The sequence below is a fragment of the Camelina sativa genome, chromosome 7 (assembly GCF_030686135.1).
Source record: "Camelina sativa cultivar CO46 ecotype springtype chromosome 7, ASM3068613v1".
In the NCBI taxonomy this organism is placed as follows: Eukaryota; Viridiplantae; Streptophyta; class Magnoliopsida; order Brassicales; family Brassicaceae; genus Camelina; species Camelina sativa.
In genome coordinates, this window is record NC_141886.1 from 18,328,615 (window position 1) to 18,345,381 (window position 16,767).

Genomic DNA, 16,767 nt, shown 5'->3' on the forward strand with positions numbered 1-16,767 from the left:
AAAATGATCAAGAGTCATACAATAAATTAATTAAGATAGAACTTTGAATCGTTTTAGTTCAGTTTTTTAGTCTGTTTAATTAAATTGGATATAATATTTCTTAGAACTTAAAAAAAAAAATTATGAATATTAAACTTACAAAAAATAAAAATATCACATGATGGACCGTTGTAAACATTATTTCTGGTTCCAATTCTCAAAAAGATTTAAAATTCTTGTCAAAATAACGTGTTACTAGATTAAGACCCGTGCTAGAGCACGGGTTGAAATTTATTTTATTTATATTGTAATATTTATATAAAATATAATTTATTTGATTGTTTTTAAAAGTTTTTTTTGGATAAAATATTATGCAATAAAATCATATGCTAAATAGAAAAAATACACAAATTTTGTAAGTTTTATATTGTTGATGATTCTAGATAAGTACCCGTGCTATAACACTGGTTGAATGTCATTATAAGTCATAATTAAATATTCAAATTTTGACATGTTACTCAGTAAATTTTTTAATTCAGTAGTTATTATTTCTAAAGAATAATATTACTAAAGCTTGAATATTTTATAGATTGAACCATTTATATTTGTTCTTAAAAATTCAACTTATGGTATATCCATAAATAAAACTATTTTTTAATTATAATAAATAATATGATAATTTATTTGTTTCACAAAATAGACTCATATGTAAAAATGAGAGGTGAAGTATAATGATAATTAACAAATTAATATGTTAAGTTAGATATCAAAAGATTTTATTCGATGAATAATTTAATAAAGGAAATTAATATGGTAAGTTAGATGATATGATTCTTTAAAATATTCTCTTTGAGATTTTCGGTATAACCTATATGTAACCAATTAATCTATCATTAATGTATAACCTATTTGTAACCAACTTATTAAAATTATATAGTCTACAAAATAAAAAATGTTGTGTACTTCCGTTTTATTATAAAAGGGATTAATTTATTGGCTTTCTAAATACTATTAAAATAATTTGTTATGCATTTAATGATTTTCTAAAAAGTAAATATTTTATCATTAATATAATTGGAGGATTCAACTAGGTGAATTTCAATAAATTCCCCTAAATAATTGTTTTCCTTTTTTCTAAAATGAAACGGCAAAGAAAATATTAACGTGTTAACCAAAAAAATATAGAGATTCTTTTAATTTATATCTAGAAAACAACGATTAAAATATTAACGTGTTAACCAAAAAAATATAGAGATTCTTTTAAATTATATCTAGAAAACAACAATTAAGAAATATTAACGTGCTAACCAAACAAAAATAGACAAACCCAAAAAAACCAAATTTTCATTCTTCTTCTTCTTCTTCTTCTTCTTCATCATCCAATCTTCATGATCGGGTTGAACAGATTTTTAACAACCAATTTTTTTCTTTGACTGTAGTTTCGAAAATTTAGAGCCGGTTCTGAATGAGGGAATTCAAATTTCTCTTATCAACTGCCCAATTTTGTCGATTTGGTCTTTGTCTTTAGCATATTTGTTCTGAAATGCGACATTGAATCCAAAACATTGGTCCATGCATATTTGTCGATTTGGTCTTTGTCTATAGCATATTTAATGATGTCTAATGATGTCTATCATTAGACATCAGAATTGGGCCATGCATAAAGTTGGGAAAGCATGAGTTGAAGGCTTTTCCGGTTCTAAAAGGTTCTTAACTGGCTGACTGGTAACATCTTTGATATATAAGTTTGATGTATTATTATTATTCCTTTCAAATAGATAAAAAGTGTAACCTACTATTTAAATTAAAATTAATAAATAATTTTTATATTACTTAAAATAAGTAGCTAATATATATATATATATATATATATATATATATATATTTCAAAATTTTGTATCATGGTCTCGTATGTTATGGTCTCTCTTTGGCCAATATTAATGAATTTTATTTATCTTCTCAAGTTTAATTTTGTTTCCTACGTATTATATTTCTGGGTCCTAGTTTTGTTAGGACAATACTTGAGTTCAAGTTAGGGATGAACCTTTTCATTCACCCCCTTATAAAATACAGTAATAAAATCTGTATATATTATTATAAAATTAGAAACTTAAATCGTTTTTTTATAAACTCAAACTGACATATAATTTCGTTCTAATTGTAAAATCTAAACTCTAATCATCTTATTTGTAAACTCAAACCGACATATAATTTCGTTCTAATTATAAAATCTAAATCCTAATTATCTCATTTGTATATCCAAACCGACATATAATTTTGTTCTAATTGTAAAATCTAAACCCTAACCATCTCATTTGTAAACCCAAACCGACATATAATTTTGTTTAGATTATAAATTCTAAACTCTAATTCTCATTTATAAACTCAAACCGATATATAATCCCGTTTAATTGTAAAATCTAAACCAAACCAATATTTAACTTTCTTTAAATAACAATATACAGAATTTGTTTCCTTAGTTTGTTTTGCTTTTTAATTTAATTTTCATTTATTTTTAAATAAAATATTAGATAGAACATTATGATTAGTTGAGAGGGGGGGTGAATACAAAAAGGTGAACCTAAATATTTTTTTTTTTCTTTTTCTATACTTATTATCCCATTAGAGAAATCCTAGTCACTGTGTGCAATTTTCTACCGTACTCTTTAAACATTTTGTAATCCTCTAGTGGAGAAGTTCAATTTTCCTATATGAAAAACACAGAAGTATATATTAAATTCTGAATAAGAGTTCAAAACATTTTCAGATCTGCAGTGAAGAAAAAGACTTCAAATATAAAGACTAATCCATCATAATTCTGAAACGACCTGATCGTTTTTTTTTTTAAATAATAAAATAATATATAAAAAATAATAGTAATAATAAACTACGACTAGTGGTTCCATACCCACTAGCCATCTAACCGCAAACACAACCAACAGCGGAAATAACAGATACCAATAACCAAATAATAATCCAATAAATAATAACCAATATAACAATACTCCAATATCAAACAACAGGAAACAAAGAACCATCAACCTAGCAAGTTCTAAAGACCCATCTCTAGCAACATAACAATGCCAGACAACATCCAATCGAGTCCCTAGAACATCCCCCTCTTCATTGCCTTGATTCCACGATCACACTTTGTCTTTACCTGCATCACAAACACAAATTGCAATGCATGACTATTTTATAAACACTCAGTAAGGCAATCCTCCCATCTACTGGGCTATACACACAAGCAATAGAGATACTCTAACCATCACATAACAATCAACAAACAAACTAGGCTCTGCATCAACCGACACAAAGCTTGCATCGGCCAATACCAAGAGGGAACACTATCGACCGACACATGGTATGCATCAGTCGACACAAGGTGCACTTGCATCGACCAATGCTTCCACTTGCATCGACCGACGCATGCTCGACAATACGCGGAAACTCTAGTTGCATCGACCGACGCCTCCACATGGCATCGACCGATGCTCCTAGGTCAAGCCGCGTTGTCCTCGCACTGCATCGACCGACGCACAATGTGCATCGTTTTTTTCCCCAAAGCTTTTCGCCAGATCTTCGTTCCTGCAACCACAAGAATCGATCCCAAGCCACAAGAAAGCTTCCTAACGCCTCAAATAACATGCTAACAATCCTAACAACACATAAACAAACAGATCAGAGGAATCTCCAGCTTAGATAAGCCATTGTCATGCACTTACCTTTGCCAAGAAGTTTCTGAACCTTAAACAATCAAGAACACGCTCCTAGGAAGCTCCAATAACGATCCCAGCTACAGATCTCTACAGGAAACGCCTCCAGACACCAGAAATCACCAAGAACACTTAAGAACACTCAAGAAGACTTTTTCTCCCTTCTTTTCTCTCAAAAACAGCTGAACTCGTCGAATGAGACAAACATACGACTTAAGGGTTTCTCCTAACCCAAAACGCAGCGTTTAACTTAAACTCGTCCGCAAAAAACAACCTTGCATCGACCGATGCAATCCCTAAACCGGGATTTCGGTTCGCGGATGTTACAATTCTCCCCCACCAATTTAGATTCGTCCTCGAATCTCGAACAACACTAGCCAAGGACTCCCGTGCTACCGTCTCCACGGCCCGTACTCCTCCGACCGATCTATAGAAGGTCACCTCTAGGTGATAGACTCACGCTCCAGGCATTATTTGCTCTCGACTTTTGGACTTTCCTTTACTCATAGGCCTAAACCTTGAGTTTTTATTTGCTCCTCATCAGACCTAAGTCTGCATTCCACAATGTTGGCTCCTCATCGGGCCTAAATCCGCATGAAAAATCCAATACTCATCTCTTGGGTCCTATCCCTATCCAATACTCATCTCTTGAGAACCAAAGTCCCCCAAGAGTCGCGAGCAAACAATTCTGAACACGTCTGAGTCCTATCCCTATCCAGGTTTCCTTCCTGTGGCTCGCGTATGACAACACGATGTCCTACCAACCACATATCCCCTCATTGGAATACCTCATGACCACACAAGGGTCATCTCACTGCCCATTAGGCTGCCACAAAGGCCAAACAAATGTCCTAAACAGGACCGCCACCAAGGCCAAACAAATGTCCTAAACAGGACCGCCACAAAGGCCAAACATCTGGCTAAACAGCCCGCCACAAAGGCCACACATCTGGCTAAACAGCCCGCCACAAAGGCCACACATCTGACTAAATAGCCCGCCACAAAGGCCACACATCTGGCTAAACAGCCCGCCACAAAGGCCACATATCTGGCTAAACAACCCGCCACAAAGGTCACACAATAGCTAAACAGCCAGCCACAAAGGCCACACAAAGTCTCAAATGACCGCCACACACGGCGCAAAGACTCAATAGTCCGCCACTAAAAATGGACAAGTTCTAGCTCACATAAACTTTCCATTTTTGGCACTTTCCACGTCTGGAAACTTTCCATTTATAGAAACTTCCACTCCAGGAAACTTTCCCTCAAAACTCAGCCTCACGGAAATTTTGTACCCCGAGCACCACCTCATCTTGTTACTTAGTCGCACAACCAACCACCCCTGAGCGACCAAGTTAACAAGAGAGATGGGCTGGAATACTCCATTCCCGCTCTAGCCACGGATTATAGATGGGACGAGGCTCGGCAAGCTCAAGTCGCGGCTTTCTTCTCATACCACTTCTTAAACCTTGCCTTCATCCTCGCCTCAGGCTCCCACGTCTGCCCCTCAACACCATCACAGTCCCAAAGGACTCTCATCAAAGGAATCTTCTTCTTCCGAAGTTCCTTGATCCTCCTCACGAGAACCCTCACTGGTCTCGCCTCCAAAGTCATGTTAGGTTGAAGATCCCCAGGAATCTTAGCCAACAACTGGTCATCCTCACGGAGACACTTCTGCAACATAGACACATGGAAAACCTTATGGAATGCTCGCATAACCTCAGGTAACTCCAGTCTATATTCCACTGGTCTAACTCGCCCTATCACTTTGAACGGACCCATATACCTTGGACTCAACTTAGTCTCAGTCAATGACCTGTTCGGACCCTGCAACATGGCCATCTTGAGGTACACTCTATCTCCAACCTGAAACTCAAGATCTCTCATTTTCCTATCGGCATAACTCCTCTGCTGATCCTGAGCTTCCTTCATGTTCAGCTTGAGAACCTGAATTTGCTCCAAGGTCTCCTGAACAAAATCTGCCCCGTACATGCTCCTCTCCCCCACCTAAGTCCAGAATAACGGTGTACGACACGACCTCCCATACAAAGCCTCATAAGGAGCCATGCCAATACTCGCCTGGTAACTGTTGTTATAAGCAAACTCTACCAAGCTCAAATGATCTGCCCAATGGCCACCCCAATCCAATACACACATCCTCAGCAAATCCTCCAACGTCTGGATCGTCCTCCCTGACTGTCTCATCTATCGGAATCTGATGATAACCCGACACCAGATCTACCTTGGAGAACCAACTAGCACCTCTCAACTGATCCAGCAACTCATTGATCCTCGGAAGAGGGTACTTGTTCTTCACAGTGACCCGGTTGAGACCCCTGTAATCAATACATAAGCGGAAACTCCCATCCTTCTTCTTGACAAATAAAACCGGCGCTCCACACGGTGATACACTAGGACGGATGAATCCCTTGCTCAACAAATCCTCTAGCTGCTTCTGCAGCTCTGCCATCACTGCTGGAGCCATCCTGTAAGGAGTCTTGGATAACGTTGTCGTCTCTGGTTCCAGTTCAATCGTAAAAGGATCAGACCGAGAAGGTGGTAATCCCTGCAATGACTGGAACACATCCTGAAACTCCTGCACAACCTGAATACCTTTAACTATAGACTTCCCCACTGACTTTGGCATAGATATAGTAACCAAATAAGCCTCACAGCCCTTCTTGATCATCTTCCCAGCCTGAATGGTCGAGATCACGAGACTCCCTGAAGTCGGTCTAATCCCTTGAAAAACCAACTTCCCTCCTGAGCGCACTAACTCCACTCTAACCCGATGACAATCCAGATGAACCATATGCCTATGTAACCAGTCCATTCCCAAGATAACGTCATACAACTCCACTTGGCTGATAAGCAAATCTGCAGGCCAAGACTCTCCCGCGATCTGAATATTGACATCCCTCGCTTGACCAATGACCCTCAGAAACTTGCTTCCAGCAACTCTGACAACTCATGCACGCTCTCCGGGATCTCCCACGATACCCGCACTGTAATGACCCTCACCAAGAGTAAAAATCCAAATTAAAATTTTGGAGAAAAAGACCCCAAGAAGACTTAGCAAGAAAGAGAAAAGAAGAATAAGAAGAACGACCGAAGGAAAGCCCGAAGAAAAATCAACCAGTCGAAAGATGGCCAATGGCCAAAGTCCAAAGGCCAAGTCTGAAAAGAAGTTGAAGAAAAAGAATGGCCAAGTCAAAAACCACAAAAAGGTCATGGTATGGTCAGGACAGACGTACACGGACAGGGACGGTACAAACGGACGTACATGATCGGAGTTGGTACAGACAGACGTACAAGGCTGGGCACAGTACATACACATCGGACGTACGCGGATAGAGATGGTACGCACAGGCCGGACGTACGCGGACAGGAGATGGTACGCACAGGTCAGACGTACATAGACGAAGGAGGTACGGACCGAGTAAGGACGGGAAAGGACGGACGCATGCGAATTGGAGTCAGTACGGACCGGGAAGGACGAACGTGTGCTGAATGAAGACGGTCAAGGACGAGTACAGCGGTACTGACAGAAGTATGCGGTAATGCCAGGAAGTTGTGGTACTAACGATTAGAGATGCGGTGCGGATGGAGATGTAGCGGATGGACCGAGAACTGACAGAACTAGCGGACGAGGCGTACAGAAAACACGGTTTTGCGCAAAAACGTGGTACGACCAGACAACGATCCAAAATTTAAGGAGCGATTGTCTGGCGGCACAAAAAGAGAAATTTTATTCTTTTTGCAATCAACCAATGGGGTTTCAAGCAAGATTGGAGGCTAATCATTATGTTGTTGAAGACATGGAAAAGAGACATAATCATTGTTTCTCTAAGGAACTGGCCAATAAGAATTCATGCACAAAAGTGGGAGACAAAGGAAAATTTTCCTTTACCAAATCAACCAATCGACATTCATGCAAAGGAATGATGAGATTTTCTTGATTTGGTGGAGACTTGCGCGCCAAGTGTTGAAGGAGAAGACGACATGTGCTTGCCATGCACTGGCGAGTTGTGCCGCCCAAAAATCCCTATAAATAGGAGCCCATCCTCACTCATTTTCCCATTCACTCATTCTCACTCAAAGGAGGAAAATATTCTAAGTTTTCTAAGTTTCGCTCTCTCATTGTCGAGAGAGAGAGCGACCGGAGCGAGACGCTATCGGGACGCCATTCCGGGTCGAGGAGAGACGCGGTACGTGGACGCTGTTCAGAGATGCAGTACGTGGACGCTGTTGGATGCAGTTTGACGCGAAGAAAGAGTTGTCTGATCCGTGGTGCCGTGAAGTCCGATCAACAATCTGCTGCTTCTTCGTGATTCTTGTGGTGAGTTCTGTGGTAGTATTGTGTGGGGTGCTGCATGGTTCCTATGGACCATGTACGTACCCATTGTGTGTTGTATTTAGTCTAGGTTCATGTTAGAACTAGTTAGATGTTGCATGCATTAAATTGGTAGGATTCATGCTAGAATTCATGTTGAGAAATTGATGAGAATTGAACTGCATATTTTCATGATGAACTTGATGCATTTTAGCAATTTGGCTTGCTTAAAATTTGGACCATGGACTTGCATGCTTAGTTAAATGAGTAGATTTTTATTTGCAATATTTCTTGCTTAAAAATCGGATTAAATTGGTTGCATGCATGTAGAACAATCTAGGATTGCTTGAATTATTATTCTTGTTTCCTGTTGATTGTTGTGTGTTTTCTTGCTTGATTTTCTTGCTTTCTTTGCTTGATTTATCTTGCTTTAATTGCTTGTTTAGTACTAAATTCTTTGTGTTTTTACGCTTAGAAGTTTAGTACTTATTTTAGCTAGTCTTGAATTATATTTGTTATTTTTCTCGAGTCGTAGCTAGAATAGAGTAGTCGATCTTCTGTTCCACCTATTGTTTATTGTCTCGTGGGAAGTTCTCAACGACCACTTACTCGGGACAATGTCGGCGTCTAGCTAGCTACTAGAGCGACATCTACTTGACATCATAGCATCGGATGGTTCATGCGGGTTGCCTTTGTGGTAACTGCATGGACAGAGGTGAGGAGCGGAACAAATTATCGAGGGCCCATAGGTGAAAGAGTCTAGGGTAGTTGAGTAATCCTTAATTATTCTAGTCGTCTTTGTGTTTTTTAGGTTAAAGAGTCTACAGTATTCAAGTTACCCTTGTTCCATTCTAGTCGTTTGTTCATCGCGTAGGAGTAAAGAGTCTAGGTTAATCGAGTCGAGTCGAGTCTTGCTTGTACTAATCCTCTTTGCTTGCTTGTTTGTTATTTGCTTCCGCTATCGTTTCTGTTGAGTAGCTTTGATTTCTTGCCTTGCTTGTTTCCTTCCTTGTTGGGGTAGTCGTGGTGGGGAAATTAGAAGCATGTTTAGGAAGGGGTACCCAGGCTCACTGAGTAATCTTAGATTACTCATGATAATATTTTGTCTTGCAGGAATTTAGGAAGAGTTAGAGCTGGAGCGAACTTAGGGTACCGGATAGGATTGTTTTTTGTGTTTTTGTAAAATCCTATATTTTCCTAAAATGTATTCTACGGAAGTATCCGACTATAATGTATATTGCTTTGATAACTTATTTTCAATGTAATATTTTATTAAAGTAATATAATTTGGTTTTTGGGGGAAACATGGCAAGTTGCATCCGATACATTTAGCCTTGTCCGGGCCAACATAACGCACCAAGGCCGCGAGGGTTGCAAAGCCTAAGCAAAACTCGGTCGCGGGTGGAGTCGCGTCCAGGAGGACTGGTCGGGAAGCTGCAGCTTCTGTCCCTCGGCCGGACCACCCGGGTGCGGTTCCCATCCGTGACGTTCCGTGGGTTGTACGTGCTCTCGTCCGAGGCATAGGACGGTTTGGGGGCGTTACACGCACTCTCTGCACACTCCGGGGTAATGAAGCTATGAGTAGCTCCAGATTCAAACATAACATGGGACTTAAACCCTCCCACCAACAAGGTCCCTACACAAACCTCATGTGTTGAGAACCTAACACTTTATCACATGACAGCATAAAATCTGAACTTACTAAGAATTCACAAACACAAATTACCAGAAATTATACCTGTGATCGCCCCGGCACTGGTTCCACCAGTCTCCACAGTCGTGTAAACCCGTGACACCTGCTCAATCTGTGCCACCTGCTGCCCTCCTGGCTGCACCTGCTGCAACGCTGCCACTGCTACCAGCTGCAACTTGGGACACAAGGGCCTGATGTGCCTTGGCTCCCTGCAATGATAGCATACACGAGCTGCTGCCGTCGGAGCACTCCTCTTGGGACAGCTAGCAATCTTGTGATCCTTGCCCCCACATCCGAAGGACCTCGGACCACCTGGCCCTTGCGTAGCCTCCCATCTCCTCTTGGTTCCCTGCACAGGCTTGCCGCCCCTGCTAGAACCTCCCTGATGCTGAGCCTTACTAGGCTGAACTGCTGGGCTAGCCGCCACTGACTGTGCCCGGATATCCTCCTCAATCCCTGCTGCAGTCTCAACCAGCTCTGCACGCGTAGCATAACTCTTCCCTCTACAGTGAACCCTCAAATCATCACGTAGGGCCCTCAAAAACCTTCTGATCTAAGCTTCCTCAGACTCCATATCCCGACCCCCAAATCTCAAAAGTCGACTGAATTCTAGGTCAAGCTCCCGCACTAACCGAGTCTCCTGAGCTAGCTGAAGGAACTGCACCTCCAACCTATCCAGTGCCTCTCTAGGGAAATACTTGCGGTTGAACTCCAAGACGAAGTCAGCCCAAGACATCTCCCTCCGGACTCTCCTGGCTGCCACAGAACTCCACCACAATTGAGCATCACCAATCAAATGGTAGACCCAAATGTCCACCCAAAACTCCTCAGGACATCTCAGAGTATGGAAGTTACGTTCCACACTCGTCCTCCACGCATCCGCAGCGGTAGGATCAGTACCTCCCAAAAACCGATCGGTACCAATACGGCCGATCTCTGTCAGCATGCTGACATAACGAGAATGAACCCCCACATCCGTAGCCACTGGCTGCCGCTCCTCTGCCACCACTGGTGGCACTACCAGAGTCTGAGCCAGTGCCACTGGCGGCAACCGTGCTATCAACTGTGTCAGAACATCCGCAAGGTCGACACCCGGGACTCCACCCACTAGGACTCCCACACCTGGGGCCCTAACATCACCGGCTACTGGAGCATAAACACCGCCCCCTCCGGCCACACTCATGGAATCCCCCTGGATACCCTGCGACTCACCGACACCCTCTGATGTCACACTCTGGTCTGCAGTCTCGCTAACCTCTGGGACTCTGCCCCTACCATGACCACATCCGCATCCACGACCATGTCCGCGTCCACAACCACGACTAGAAACTACACCCTCTCTAGCCATCTACACTACTAAGAACAGATGGCTAAGCAAGCAATTAACATAACACAAAAATCAAAAACTCACCGTGGAATCACATTGTAGGCTCGAAGAGGATATTCTAGGACTCCATGCCACACACAATTTACTAACTCACATAATCAATCAAGACATGCAATCCCAAACATCTACAGCAGAAAGCCTAGTGAACCCAAACCTAGAACCGTAAGGGCTCTGGTACCAAACTGAAACGAACTGACCCGTTTTTTTTAGAAATAATAAAATAATAAATAATAAATAGTAGTAATAATAAACTACGACTAGTGGTTCCATACCCACTAGCCACCTAACCACAAGCACAACCAACAGCGGAAATAACAGATACCAATAACCAAATAATAATCCAATAAATAATAACCAATAACCAATATAACAATACTCCAATATCAAACAACAGGAAACAAGGAACCAGCAACCTAGCAAGTTCTAAAGACCCATATCTAGCAACCTAAAAATGCCAGACAACATCCAATCGAGTCCCTAGACCTATCTCTAGCAACCTAACAATTCCACGATCACATTTTGCCTTTACCTGCATCACAAACACAAATTGTAATGCATGAGTATTTTATAAACACTCAGTAAGGCAATTCTCCCATCTACTGGGCTACACACACAAGCAATAGAGATATTCTAACCATCACACAACAATCAACAAACAAATCAGGCTCTGCATCAACCGACACAAAGCTTTCATCGACCGACACCAACAGGGAACAACATCGACCGACACATGGTATGCATCGGTCAACACAAGGTGCACTTGCATCGACCGATGCTTCCACTTGCATCGACCGACGCATGCTCGACAATACGCCGAAACCCTAGTTGCATCGACCGACGCCTACACATGGCATCGATCGATGCTCCTAGGTCAAGCCGCGTCGTCCTCGCACTGCATCGACCGACGCACAATGTGCATCGATCGACGCACATGCCGAGCATCGTTTTTTCCCCCAAGCTTCTCGCCGGATCTTTGTTCCTGCAACCACAAGAATCGATCCCAAGCCACAAGAAAGCTTCCTAACGCCTCAAATAACATGGTTATAAGCCTAACAACACATAAACAAACAGATCAGAGGAATCTCCAGCTTAGATAAGCCATGGTCATGCACTTACCTTTGCCAAGAAGTTTCTGAACCTTAAACAATCAAGAACACGCTCCTAGGAAGCTCCTACAACGATCCCAGCTACAGATCTCTACAGGAAACGCCTTCAGACACCAAAAATTACCATGAACACTCAAGAACACTTTTTCTCCTTTTTTCTCTCAAAAACGGTTGAACTCGTCGAATGAGACAAACATACGACTTAAGGGTTTCTCCTAACCCAAAATGCAACGTTTAACTTAAACTCGTCCGCAGAAAAAATCTTGCATCGACCGATGCAATCCTTAAACCGGGATTTCGGTTCGCGGATGTTACAATTTCCCTATAATATCATATATGTTATGCATGAAATGGAACAGAAATATAGAGCCAGCTAACTATCTAAGTGCTATGAAGCTTTTTTGTAGTCCAAATCAGTAGCAGTAACATAACAGAGAACTAACTTAGCAAACACGATACCAAAAACATGAAATGTGGATATCAAACATGCACGTCATTTACTTATGCCCTTCACGTGTATATATATACAGATTCGCTTACATACTCACCTTATTAAATAAAACTTCCAAAGATTTGTGAAGCCACGATATATACCCTCTTCCTCGACGACCCCTTTACTTATAAAATTTTTGACAACTTGGTTAGATTCTTCTAATATTCATCTTTGGAACATGGAGGGTTCTTCAAATGGGTTAAGAAAAGGTACATGGACTGCTGAAGAAGATAGTCTCTTGAGGGAATATATTGATAAGTATGGAGAAGGCAAATGGCATCAGGTTCCTTTAAGAGCTGGTATATATGTAATATATACCATTTATCTATAGTTTGATTTCCTACTTTATTCTTATCTCTATCCAATTATTTAACAGGTTGAAGAAACTAATATATCAGTTAACTAGTGTGTGCACTTTGATTCTTCTGATAATATATCAAATAATGAACAATATTTTTTGTTGGCAAGACAAATGGTGAACTTAATCACTTAACAAAATGTATTTAAAACTGGAGAAATTGAACCCTCTCGTTTGTTTTTCTTTTAGTAAATTCGCTAAAAGGTTAAGTATCCATATATGTGTAAAGGCCGTATGGTTTATGTCGATCATGTGGCTGTTCATAGATTCTTCGTGATAACTGATAAAATAAAGGTCCCATAGGGTTAAACCGATGCGGGAAGGGTTGTAGACTAAGATGGTTGAACTACTTGAAGCCAAGTATTAAAAGAGGAAAATTTAACTCAGACGAAGTTGATCTTCTCATTCGCCTTCATAGGCTTCTAGGAAACAGGTTTAAATTGTTGAGACACAAATTCATATTATTTACATGATGTAAATGATCCAATACTAAGTCATTTTACAAACTGTTCAAATCCATGATTAGGTGGTCACTCATCGCCGGTAGATTGCCTGGTCGGACAGCTAATGATGTCAAGAATTACTGGAACACTAATTTCTCGTGTTGTAAGAGCAAAACGAGAAAGAGAGAAAATACTTCTTCAGCTACTCCTCCGATCCAAAGAATCAATGTTATAAAGCCTCTACCTCAATCCTACAACGACTGCAGCTGGCTCAATTGGCAGCCAGAAGTTGGCTTTGGCAAAGCAAGCAACAAAGATGGTAGTATCACATGTAACAAAGATAACCAGAAAAATGAGTCTGTGAACAGTATTAAGGTTCGTAAGATTTGCAGTAAAGAAAAACTCTCCAAAAGTCTGTAAAATGAAAGAAAAAAAGAAAGAGAAAATAGCTTATTTCTCTATTCTGTTTTCTGTCTTGTGCATGAATTTGCTCTCTCTCTTATAATAATGGAATTTCTCTCTCTCTCTCTCTCTCTCTCTCTCTCTCTCTCTCTCTCTCTCTCTCTCTCTCTCCCTCCCTCTCTCTCTCTCTCTCTAGCTTGTAAGCCATCTTCAGCCACCAATCATTAATCTTCCTTTCTCCTAATTTTGCTAAGAGACTTGCTGGTCGCTAGGTGCCACGAACCTTTTCTCTCGTCCTAAACAGTGACCAGAAAATATTACTGAGCAAATAAAGCACGACAGGTAAATCATGAAATGTGGATATCAAGCATGCACGTCACTTCCCTATCTATTCAAAAATCCAGTGTGGATATCAAAGCTCTTCTCTAGCTACGTGTATATATAATTTTGCTCGGACACTCACATTCTCTACAACTTTTGCATGGATTTTTGAAGCCACAATATAAACCCTCCTCCTCGATATATACCTTCAATATATTTTTGTTTTTCCATGGAGGCTGCGTCCAATGGGTTGAGAAAAGGTGCATGGACTGGTGAAGAAGATACTCTCCTGAGGCAGTGTATTGATAAGTATGGAGAAGGCAAATGGCACCAAGTTCCTTTAAGAGCTGGTATGTTACACACAGATATATATATATATATATATATATATATATAATCACTCCGTATATTCTTTCTCTCTATCTAAGATGAATTCGGCAAATTATTTAATAACCGATTGAACAAATCATTATTTTCCTTTTTGCTTTAAAAAACAATTTATTGTTTAATATTGGACCTAAACGAAGATTTAAGTTTAAAATTGAAGACCAAAAGCTATAGTTCCAGCCTCATCTGGTAAAAAAAAGTACACTATTAACATTGCTGCGCATAGATAGATTCTTCATGATATTATACTGTACATTTTTTGTTTCGTAGGGCTAAATCGATGCAGGAAGAGTTGTAGACTAAGATGGTTGAACTATTTGAAGCCAAGTATCAAGAGAGGAAAACTTAGTTCTGATGAAGTTGATCTTCTTATTCGCCTCCATAGGCTTCTAGGAAATAGGTAGATACTGTTTTACTCTATAGTTTTTATTTCAGAACACACAAGTTCAACATTAATAACTCATATGTATGTTATTTCACTATGCTTAGATGGTCCCTGATTGCGGGTCGATTGCCTGGTCGTACCGCTAATGACGTTAAGAATTACTGGAACACCCATTTGAGTAAGAATCATGAACCCTATTGTAAGCCCAAAATGAAAAAGAAAATCATTACTTCCCCTCCTACCACATCAGCCCAAAAGATCGAAGTTTTAAAGCCTCGACCTCGATCCTTCTCCTCAAAGAGCGGCTTTAGCTATCTCAATTGCTTTCCAAAAGTTGATGTTATTCCTCCATGCTCTGGACTCAAGAACAATAATGTTTGCGGAAGTAGTATCACATGTGGCAAAGAAGAGGAGAATTATGAGTCTGTCTATAATATAATGGATGGAAAAAATATATGGTTGGAGAGTTTATTAGAAGAGAGCCAAGAGGAAGATGCACCGGGTCCAGAAGGTACGACAACAGAAACTGGGGCCACTTTGGCGTTTGACGTTGAACAACTTTGGAATTTGTTCGATGAAGAAACTGTGGAACTTGATTAGTGTTTCTGAACGGCTATTCGCATTTGTTTTCCTGGTGTGTATGTTGAATGTTTTCTTGTTGTGTCTATGTATTTTACGTTTGTATTTTTCAAAAATAAAAAGTTATATTTTGGAATATCAAGGTTGTGGAATAAGAAGAATTTTTGTATAATGTGTTATACTGTATTAATATAAATAGAAGTTGCATTGTTTGTTACACTTACACTATAACTCAACATGACTTTAAGCATAAATAAATAAGTCGCAAGTAGAAGAAAATTTAAACCCCAGAAAATATCTTATGGCAAACTCTACTCCAAACGTAAAAACAGTTGTTGTCATACACAAGGACTAATGTGAGTTTCATTTGCATTGGCCTGTAACGCATGTCCTCTGTTTTTTGCATCTTAGTTTGGTTTTTATGTGTTATGTGCTTAGGGTTTTTACTATAAGCTCGCGCAGTGTAAAACTCTTGCTACGTCCATAGTCAACTATAAATTGAGTGTCTTCCAAAACGACTAAAGTAGGTTAAGTAAATGTGAATATATATGAGTAGTTTCTTGACATTGAAACCCTTCTGATACTTTGTCTACAAATCCTCAATTTATATAATCAAGCTCTTCAGCTAAACCTCTTTAAATCTGATTTAACACTTTTTAATACTACTCCTCTTTTAATACCAACTAACCAAGATAACACCTCCTCTCTGAATCTTAATTGAAACCATTTTAAATGTTATAAAGAGCTTAAGTAAATGTTACGGGAAAATTGTTTTTAAAGAGCTTAAGTTTCACGTTATGGCTAACAAACGTCATAGATAAAACGACCAGTTATGAAATATTGTGTAAAGTATATATGTTTCAAAACTCTATGAAACTTACGATTCAAAGTCTTTTTAAAGATTTATTATAAAAACTAGATGAATACCCGTGCTATGCGCGAGGTTATGGCTTACCGTTTTTTAAACAATTGTGCTACTAATTTATTCTTTTTTATTTATCTTTGGTTTTTTGTAATTGTAGAAATCTTGTAAAATATATTTTTGACATTGATTTTAATACTTCACATAGGTTTTCTTATTTTGTAATTGAATTATTAGATACATAACATGAACAACTTTTTTTTTAGAGATTTAAACATTCTATAGTTTTTGTCTAAAACTTCTAAAAATATATTTTCAACTGA

The 16,767-nt window shown here is 39.6% G+C and overlaps 1 protein-coding gene and 1 pseudogene across 1 annotated transcript; both read left to right on the forward strand.

Annotated features, from left to right (window-relative positions):
• The first annotated feature begins 12,885 nt into the window (after positions 1 to 12,885).
• On the forward strand, positions 12,886 to 13,928 carry LOC104704666 (transcription factor MYB114 pseudogene; annotated as a pseudogene).
• Positions 13,929 to 14,441: 513 nt separating this feature from the next.
• Positions 14,442 to 15,603, forward strand: LOC104701230 (transcription factor MYB114-like). Its single transcript, XM_010416878.3, has 3 exons — positions 14,442 to 14,581; positions 14,889 to 15,018; positions 15,108 to 15,603. Exons 1-3 carry the CDS (start codon positions 14,461 to 14,463, stop codon positions 15,601 to 15,603), a joined length of 747 nt encoding a protein of 248 aa, XP_010415180.2. The 5' UTR covers positions 14,442 to 14,460.
• Positions 15,604 to 16,767: the final 1,164 nt, after the last annotated feature.

Excerpts from the sequence above, each read along its gene's own strand:
- LOC104701230 (XM_010416878.3), top strand. The coding sequence starts at position 14,461 with ATGGAGGCTGCGTCCAATGGGTTGAGAAAAGGTGCATGGACTGGTGAA. Across the intron at positions 14,582-14,888 it reads CCAAGTTCCTTTAAGAGCTG|GGCTAAATCGATGCAGGAAG; the intron begins GTATGTTACACA and ends TTTGTTTCGTAG. Across the intron at positions 15,019-15,107 it reads CATAGGCTTCTAGGAAATAG|ATGGTCCCTGATTGCGGGTC; the intron begins GTAGATACTGTT and ends CACTATGCTTAG.